Source organism: Callionymus lyra, chromosome 7, assembly GCF_982586985.1.
Source record: "Callionymus lyra chromosome 7, fCalLyr1.hap1.1, whole genome shotgun sequence".
Lineage (NCBI taxonomy): Eukaryota > Metazoa > Chordata > Actinopteri > Syngnathiformes > Callionymidae > Callionymus > Callionymus lyra.
Window position 1 is genome coordinate 2,585,304 of NC_141824.1, and position 9,901 is coordinate 2,595,204.

The 9,901-nt window shown below is 40.7% G+C and overlaps 1 protein-coding gene across 4 annotated transcripts in view; it reads right to left on the reverse strand.

The window, feature by feature from the left end:
- Positions 1-6,307, reverse strand: part of gramd1bb (GRAM domain containing 1Bb) — a 104,454-nt gene extending 98,147 nt beyond the window's left edge. For all 4 annotated transcript variants that reach the window (XM_087795464.1, XM_087795463.1, XM_087795465.1 and 1 more), the window contains exon 1: positions 5,901-6,307. In XM_087795464.1, the coding sequence (XP_087651590.1) occupies positions 5,901-6,307 (407 nt within the window). The remainder of the gene's footprint in view (positions 1-5,900) is intronic.
- Between the last annotated feature and the right edge of the window lie 3,594 nt (positions 6,308-9,901).

Sequence of the window (9,901 nt, forward strand, 5' to 3'; positions counted from 1 at the left end):
GTCTATACATCCATCTACACATTTTTACATCCATCTATACATCTATACATCAATCTATAAATCTTTCTATACATCTATTTATACATCCATCTATCTATACATCTTTCTATCAATTTATACATCTGTCTATACATCTATACATCCATCCATCTATACATCTATAAATCCATCTTTACATCTTTACATCCATCTATACATCTTTACATCCATCTATACATATATACATCCGTCTATACATCTATCCGTCTATAGATCTTTACATCCATCTATACATATTTACATACATCTATACATCTTTACATCCATCTATACATATATACATCCGTCTATACATCTATCCGTCTATACATCCATCTATACATCCATCTATACATATTTACATACATCTATACATCTTTACATCCATCTATACATATATACATCCGTCTATACATCTATCCGTCAATACATCCATCTATACATCTTTACATTCATCTATACATATTTACATACATCTATACATCTTTACATCCATCTATACATATATACATCCGTCTATACATCTATCCGTCAATACATCCATCTATACATCTTTACATCCATCTATACATATTTACATACATCTATACATCTTTACATCCATCTATCTATACATCTTTCTATCAATTTATACATCCGTCTTTACATCTATACATCCATCTATACATCTTTCTATCAATTTATACATCCGTCTTTACATCTTTACATCCATCTATACATATTTACATACATCTATACATCTATACATCCATCTATCTATACATCTTTCTATCAATTTATACATCCGTCTTTACATCTATACATCCATCTATACATCTTTCTATCAATTTATACATCTGTCTATACATCTATACATCCATCTATACATCTATACATCCATCTTTACATCCATCTACTGTATACATATTTACATCCATCTATACATCTATCATCCGTCTATACATCTATCCGTCTATACATCCATCTATACATCTTTACATCCATCTATACATCTATCTATACATCTATTTATACATCCATCTATCTATACATCTTTCTATCAATTTATACATCCGTCCATACATACATACATCTATACAGCTATACATCCATCCTTCTATCCATCTTTACATCCATCCATCCATCTATACATCCTTCCATCCATTTATACATCCGTCTATACATCCATCCATCAATCTAAACATCCATCTATACATCCATCCATCCATCTATACATCCTTCCATCGACCTATCCGTGCGTCTATACATCCACCCATCAACCTAATCATCCATCGATCTAATCATCCATCCTCAATCTAATCCACAAAACTTCAATAACAGCTCAAACAACGGAACAACAAGAGTTTCTGATTATGTAATTATAGAAGATAACGACGCAGCTGCAGTTTGTGGAACTAATCAGGATTTAAAATGAAGGATTGGGAACAAGAACGAAGCCAAGATTGAAAATATGTTCGACTCGAGGAAGGAAAACTGATCTAAAGACACGATAGAGCCGTGAACACCTTCAGTTTGTTACCAGCACAGAAGACATTGATAAGGCTGTGGATCTATTGATTATTACTATTATTATTAGTGTGAAAGGTGTTTTATTCAGAAGAAATATAGTATTTCTCACTTGCAGCTTCATCATTTGACTTGTGACACGACAAGACCTTCGTTTCAGTCACGTTTAGTCAAAGAATAAACCTGTAAACTAGTGAAAATCAGTGAAACAAGTGTATGTGATTAATATTCATGTAAAGATCAGTCTGTGAATATAATTCTCACATTAAGGTCAAAACATTCAGACTCTATTTCACACGCACAACGAGAGTTAACATCATTTCTGTTGAGCTGCAGCGACTGAAAGACGGTTGAAGCTTCATCTCTCGCGCAAAAGGTCAAAGTGAAAAGGTCACAGAACAGTAGCAGCTCAGGTCATGTGACCTGGTCAGTGGGATCTACATTGACTTCTAATTCAATGTTTGAATGCTTGGCAGTAAATAAGTTTGTTATTATTTTACTTTTCTTTGTCGTCTGTGTGTTCATCAAATTTGGAAACTAAACACTTTGTGAAACTGTTTAAATCACAATTAAATTATGAAGATGATGGAAGTGACGCCCCTACTGGTAGAAATGTGTAATAGCAACAATGTGTTGACTTATATACGACATGTATGAAGACGATAAATGACAATTTATAAATATAAATATACATATATATATATATATATACAAATGTAATGTTTTTTCCAAAATAAGAGAAAAGGGATCTTGAGGTTAAAGCTTCAGAACCTACTACAGTAATATGTACATAATTACAGTTATAACAAGCTCAAGTACGCGGGAATATTTATGAAAAACAAAATAACAAAAGATTTTTTAATAGGAAAAATGTATTAATTTAATTTAGTTTAAATTATGTTATTGTCCCTTAAACATGTTTGCATGAACTTAAAAGAGTGATTGAGTCAATTTCGGTCGATTGCAACGGATTCTCAAATAATGTCATTGAAGAGATAAAAGAACAAAAAGTTTTCAACTTCAAAACTCTGAGTCAGTTTAAAATGAATCTGTAAACAAAACTATCAACACTATTGTACTGTAATCATAAAGAACTAGTAAATGACCGTTTTCTGCCTTTGAAGAAAAAGCGCAAAAATAAAAACTCAAACTGTCGTTGATATTTAGGACGAGTCAGATCCACAGAAGCCACTGAAAGAATTGAATTTAAAAAACAAGGGATGACGAGGAGGACGGTGGATTACAAGGACTATGGAGGACGACAAGGGTAATGGGGGACTTCAAGGACGATGGGGGACTTCAAGGACGATGGGGGACTTCAAGGACGATGGGGGACTACAAGGACGATGGGGGACTACAAGGACGATGGGGGACTTCAAGGACGATAGGGGACTACAAGGACGATGGGGGACTACAAGGACGATGGGGGACTACAAGGACGATGGGAGACTACAAGGACGATGGGGGACTTCAAGGACGATGGGGGACTTCAAGGACGATGGTGGATTACAAGGACGATGGGGGACTTCAAGGACGATGGGGGACTTCAAGGACGATAGGGGACTACAAGGACGATGGGGGACTTCAAGGACGATGGGGGACTTCAAGGACGATGGGGGACTTCAAGGACGATGGTGGACTACAAGGACGATGGGGGACTTCAAGGACGATGGGGGACTACAAGGACGATGGGGGACTTCAAGGACGATGGGGGACTTCAAGGACGATAGGGGACTACAAGGACGATGGGGGACTTCAAGGACGATGGTGGACTACAAGGACGATGGGGGACTTCAAGGACGATGGGGGACTTCAAGGACGATGGGGGACTTCAAGGACGATAGGGGACTACAAGGACGATGGGGGACTTCAAGGACGATGGTGGACTACAAGGACAATGGGGGACTTCAAGGACGATGGGGGACTTCAAGGACGATGGTGGATTACAAGGACGATGGGGGACTTCAAGGACGATGGGGGACTTCAAGGACGATAGGGGACTACAAGGACGATGGGGGACTTCAAGGACGATGGGGGACTTCAAGGACGATGGGGGACTTCAAGGACGATGGTGGACTACAAGGACGATGGGGGACTTCAAGGACGATGGGGGACTACAAGGACGATGGGGGACTTCAAGGACGATGGGGGACTTCAAGGACGATAGGGGACTACAAGGACGATGGGGGACTTCAAGGACGATGGTGGACTACAAGGACGATGGGGGACTTCAAGGACGATGGGGGACTTCAAGGACGATGGGGGACTTCAAGGACGATAGGGGACTACAAGGACGATGGGGGACTACAAGGACGATGGGGGACTTCAAGGACGATGGGGGACTTCAAGGACGATGGGGGACTTCAAGGACGATAGGGGACTACAAGGACGATGGGGGACTACAAGGACGATGGGGGACTTAAAGGACGATGGGGGACTTCAAGGACGATAGGGGACTACAAGGACGATGGGGGACTACAAGGACGATGGGGGACTTAAAGGACGATGGGGGATTACAAGGACGATGGAGGACGACAAGGGTAATGGGGGACTTCAAGGGCGATGGGGGACTACAAGGACGATGGGGGACTTCAAGGACGATGGGGGACTTAAAGGACGATGGGGGATTACAAGGACGATGGAGGACGACAAGGGTAATGGGGGACTTCAAGGGCGATGGGGGACTACAAGGACGATGGGGGACTACAAGGACGATGGGGGACTTCAAGGACGATGGGGGACTACAAGGACGATGGGGGACTTCAAGGACGATGGGGGACTTCAAGGACGATGGGGGACTACAAGGACGATGGGGGACTACAAGGACGATGGGGGACTTCAAGGACGATGGGGGACTACAAGGGCAATAGGGGATTACAAGGACAGTGGGGGGCGAAGGGGGACAAGGTGCTGGTACATTAGAGCGACTCTAAACTAGTTCAGCTCACATCTACAAAGTTGGAAGATTTCGATTTTAAAAAGAAGGTTTTTGACTTTGGTCAAAATCACATTTACTTTTCGTGACAAAAACTGGTTTACAAGTAAAATGTCTGACACGATGTCCCTCAAAATAATAAAAAATATATGTTTTTTAATTCTTTTTTACAAGGGTTGTTTTACCAAGATGTGGTTTCATGAATCAATAATTAAGTTTATCTTATTGAAATATATACTAGATGAAATATCTGTTAATGGACTTAATGAAAAATCAATGACTTTATAAAGACAGAACAAAAGTCAATAAACTTATTTTAACTTGACTGTTGTTTACATCAACAATTGTCCACTCGAGGTCGCAAAGGTCAACACGATGACACGACAGATGCCTGTCAAGCTTCAAAACAACAACACATCAAGGATTATCTCACGGAATCAATTTCATCAACTGACATTTCCTGCTTATCTTCACCTCAAACTCTGAGACCTTTGTTACATCCAACACTCAAGAGTGACCTTTGACCTCCAGCCACTGTGTGATCGAAGGATCAACATCCGTGGAAATGTTTATTTGATTCGACTCGAACAGAAGGTTTTTTTCCTGATAATCTTCATAGAACGATCGACGAGTTAACGGATCATAACGAAAGAATCAAATCAGATTATTTTACAAGAATTCGAGTCAAATGAGCCAAAAATGTATTTTTGCTTCATAAAGACACTTTTAAATAATACATTTTAATAATAAAAACAAGGTTAATATCATCAAATGCTTGTAAAATATTAACTATGTAAATATAATCCAAAAAAGGTGTATTATATATGATAATTACAATCTAAATATATATATACCAAATAAGAAAACATATAATTGATAATATTCATGCATTAAAATATTTAAACTCTGAAAGTTAAAACCTACTTTTCGGTCTCATTTTAAAATGTAGGAATTATTGGGACCTGGAAAATTTAAAGGATTAAACAAGCAAATAATTTAAACTATTTCAATAACAAGCAGAAGAAATGAACCTTAAAGAACTTTATGTACTTTTGACGCTCAGTTGCTGAGTTTAAATAAAAACCTTAGATTTGTGATCAAAATAATATAAAAACAAGCTTTATATTTATAGCTAGTACTTAAAAATCAAGAGAAAGTGAAGTTCAGAACTGAAATATAAACTATTTAATTAATATAAACTTAAATAATGTTAGATTCAATTTTTTGTTTGGGATTTACTGGATAGATTTATTTAAAAAAAAACAAAAAACGAGTTAATTGTTCATTTATCGACAGTGAAACAACTTAACAGATCTTTTAGTCACAGAGTTATTAATATTTTTAACTTTAATGAAGATTTAATTCTTGGTCCACAGCCTGAACCATGAGGTCAACACGAGCCTGAAGCCCTGAAGAAGACGACGAAGGCCTTGAAACCCACCTGCTCTCGCTCGCCGTCTCCTTCTTCTCTCGCACCTTCAGCCACTTCCTCAGCAGGAAGCGCTTGCGTCGCGGCGAGGCGCTGGGCGTGGAGCAGCTGGACCAGGACGACGGCGCGTCCTCGTCGCTGGACGGCGTGATCTCGATGGACGGCAGCTGCAGGTACTCCTTGGACCCGGACTGCGACCGGACCGCCAGGAGGTTCCCGACCGGTCCGGTCCTGGGCTCCCGCTCGCTCGGCACGTTCCTCATGCGTCGCATCTTAAAGCGTTTGCGTCGCAACGTCGGCGTCGACGAGCTGGACTTGACGGAGCCGTCGGACGCCGGGTTGTTGCCGCCGTCGGAGTACGCCGGCGCGTCTCTGGGGACGCTCACCTGGAGCGACGGCGGCCTGAGGGTCTCGCTCATGCTGCGGGTCTGAAGCTCAGGATTGATCCGACCTCTCAGAGCCGCCGGGTCATTGTTAAGAACTGGGACTTGGAAGATTGACCCGGTCGAGCGCTGATCGTCTTATCTGGGCTCCGGCTCGTCCTCCCGCGAGGAGTGTCAAGTGAGTTTGAGGAGCCGTGTTGTGCGGGTGAGCTCTTCGGCGGAGGCTGGATTAGATGACAAAAGGCTCTTCTGTTCTGAGGGCAGCAGATGAAACATGCATAAGGCCTGTCATGGCGCGTAACTCGACCCCGGAGCCGATCCTCCTCCCCACGGACACGCAGACCGGGTTACACGTCCGCACACCGACGGTTCTGTCCAGACCGTGTCGCCCCGGCTGCCGCTGAGCAAGGCACTGACGGTCATGTCCTCGTGTCGTCAAGACCAAGGTATCGCTGGTGGTTTTTTGTCGTCACTCCGGGCTTTTTTACAACCGAGTCCACGGTCGGTCCCGCTCTAGATGCTGGGTCCACGTCCTGGAGGTCAGAAGGAGGTGATAGTGGCAAAGGTTCAGCAGAGATAGAGTGGACACACACACATACACACACACACACACACACACACACACACACACACACGAGATATAAGACACAGGCAGCACTGAGGCAGGAAGTACGAGAGTCTGATGAAGTGAACACAACATCGGTCGCATCTAATGACACACTGTCGTCGCCCGAGACACACAAACCTTCCAACCCGTCGACAAACAACTGCTCCTCGGTTTAATGACACGTTCATGCAACGATTGTGTTGAATTATTGTCTACGCTCGTCTTTTACCTCCACCATAGTTGAGAAGATTCAAAACATGCAAGAGTTCATCTTAATAAAAGTTCATATTTTGTTTCAAACAGACTTTATAACAGTTTCTTTATGGATGAATAATATATATATTTATATATATATATATACATACATATATACACAATTGCAAAACAATTGAGTTAGGTGTACCACAAGGCTCAGTACTGGGACCCTAGTATGTAATATATGAATTACCTTCGTAAGCCGAAGCCTTTTATTAAAAAAAAACCCAGAATAAACAAAAACAAAGAAAACAAAAGTAAGTAAGAGAAGAGACTTCAGTTCACACAGACATAACCCACATTTCTAAATGTAAGTTAAAAAGAGAGAACAGAACAATGACAAAAACAAACGAGTTGAAAATAAAATAATCGTTCTTCACTCTGAAGCTCAAATTTAGTTTCCTAAAAACAACAACAATGTTGACGTCACGATTCATTCTGCACTCGTTTCAGGGTTCATTTGCATTTGATCTGATGAGCGATGGAACATTTGTTTGTGTATTTTCAGCAAAAACTGTTTTTCATTTCGAAGCATTTGTTCATGAATTAACTCTGAGCCGAGAGATTTGTTTTGACCAGAGATGTTAGTCATTCATTTTAATGTTCGTTTGTTTATCTGTGTGTGTCTGTGCGTGTGTGTGTTTGTCTGTGTGTTTATATTAACATTATTTATTTATTCTATTTATACTATATGCACTGACTTTAACTTATTCATATTTATATTTATACTTTTTTGTATACATTCATTCTATGCTGTGTTTTTTAACGGTTGCCAAGCAACCGAATTTTGTTGCCAGTTTCACTGCTGTGTTCTTCTGTACAATGAAAACGAAAGGAAGTCTGAGTCTAACAGCAAACTTTAGTTTGTGAAATCATTTAATTGGCAAATCTTCAAAAAGTAAGAAAGAACGAGAAAAAAACAGATCTCAACATTTTCCTTTGATCTTCAAACGTGTGATATTTGGTCAGACATGAAGAAAGAACGTATTCCTTTGTTCTTATGAGCAATTAAAGAGAAAAAAACACATACATTTCTTTTGCAACTTTTTGTTGGTAATTTTAAGTCTAAACGTCGACCAACACTAGTGGTTGATGAATAAATAAACTGCCAACACAACTTTGGCTCGAGACGAATGAATCCAACTCATCAATATTGAAGATTATCTCGATCAATGAAGTCAACTTTTTCCACTTGCATTATTTAACAGTCAAGAAGTTAACACTTTGAAATGTTTGGAACCTTTGAAAGGTCGTGAAGTTTGATTATGATCCAGAGTAAACACAATGAATTTCAATTGATTGTTTAAACAACACAACAGTAAAAGCTCTGAAGCTCCAACAATAACGATGAAGGATCTTGTTACAGTTTCACACGTTCAGCTTCACTGAGGCCGGTCGCCTGGACGTGGCTGCCAGGATGAACCAGGACGAACCGGGAAGAATCAGGAAGAATCAGGATGAATCAGGATGAATCAGGATGAATCAGGAAGAATCAGGATGAATCAGGAAGAATCAGGATGAATCAGGATGAACCAGGATGAACCGGGAAGAATCAGGAAGAATCAGGATGAATCAGGAAGAATCAGGATGAATCAGGATGAACCAGGAAGAATCAGGAAGAATCAGGATGAACCAGGATGAATCAGGATGAATCAGGAAGAATCAGGATGAATCAGGATGAATCAGGATGAATCAGGATGAACCAGGATGAATCAGGATGAATCAGGATGAATCAGGATGAACCAGGATGAATCAGGATGAATCAGGATGAATCAGGAAGAATCAGGATGAATCAGGAAGAATCAGGAAGAATCAGGATGAATCAGGATGAATCAGGATGAATCAGGAAGAATCAGGAAGAATCAGGATGAACCAGGATGAATCAGGATGAATCAGGATGAATCAGGATGAACCAGGATGAATCAGGATGAATCAGGATGAATCAGGAAGAATCAGGATGAATCAGGATGAATCAGGATGAACCGGGACGAACCGGGAAGAATCAGGAAGAATCAGGATGAATCAGGAAGAATCAGGAAGAATCAGGATGAATCAGGATGAATCAGGATGAATCAGGATGAATCAGGATGAATCGGGATGAACCGGGACGAACCGGGAAGAATCAGGAAGAATCAGGATGAATCAGGAAGAATCAGGATGAATCAGGATGAATCAGGATGAATCAGGATGAACCAGGATGAATCAGGATGAATCAGGATGAATCAGGATGAACCAGGATGAATCAGGATGAATCAGGAAGAACCAGGATGAATCAGGATGAATCAGGAAGAACCAGGATGAATCAGGATGAATCAGGATGAATCAGGAAGAACCAGGATGAATCAGGATGAATCAGGAAGAACCAGGATGAATCAGGATGAATCAGGATGAATCAGGAAGAACCAGGATGAATCAGGATGAATCAGGAAGAACCAGGATGAATCAGGATGAATCAGGATGAATCAGGATGAACCAGGATGAATCAGGATGAATCAGGATGAATCAGGAAGAATCAGGATGAATCAGGATGAATCGGGATGAACCGGGACGAACCGGGAAGAATCAGGAAGAATCAGGATGAATCAGGAAGAATCAGGATGAATCAGGATGAATCAGGATGAACAAGGATGAACCGGGAAGAATCAGGAAGAATCAGGATGAATCAGGATGAATCAGGATGAATCAGGATGAATCAGGAAGAATCAGGATGAATCAGGATGAATCAGGATGAACAAGGATGAACCGGGAAGAATCAGGATGAATCAGGA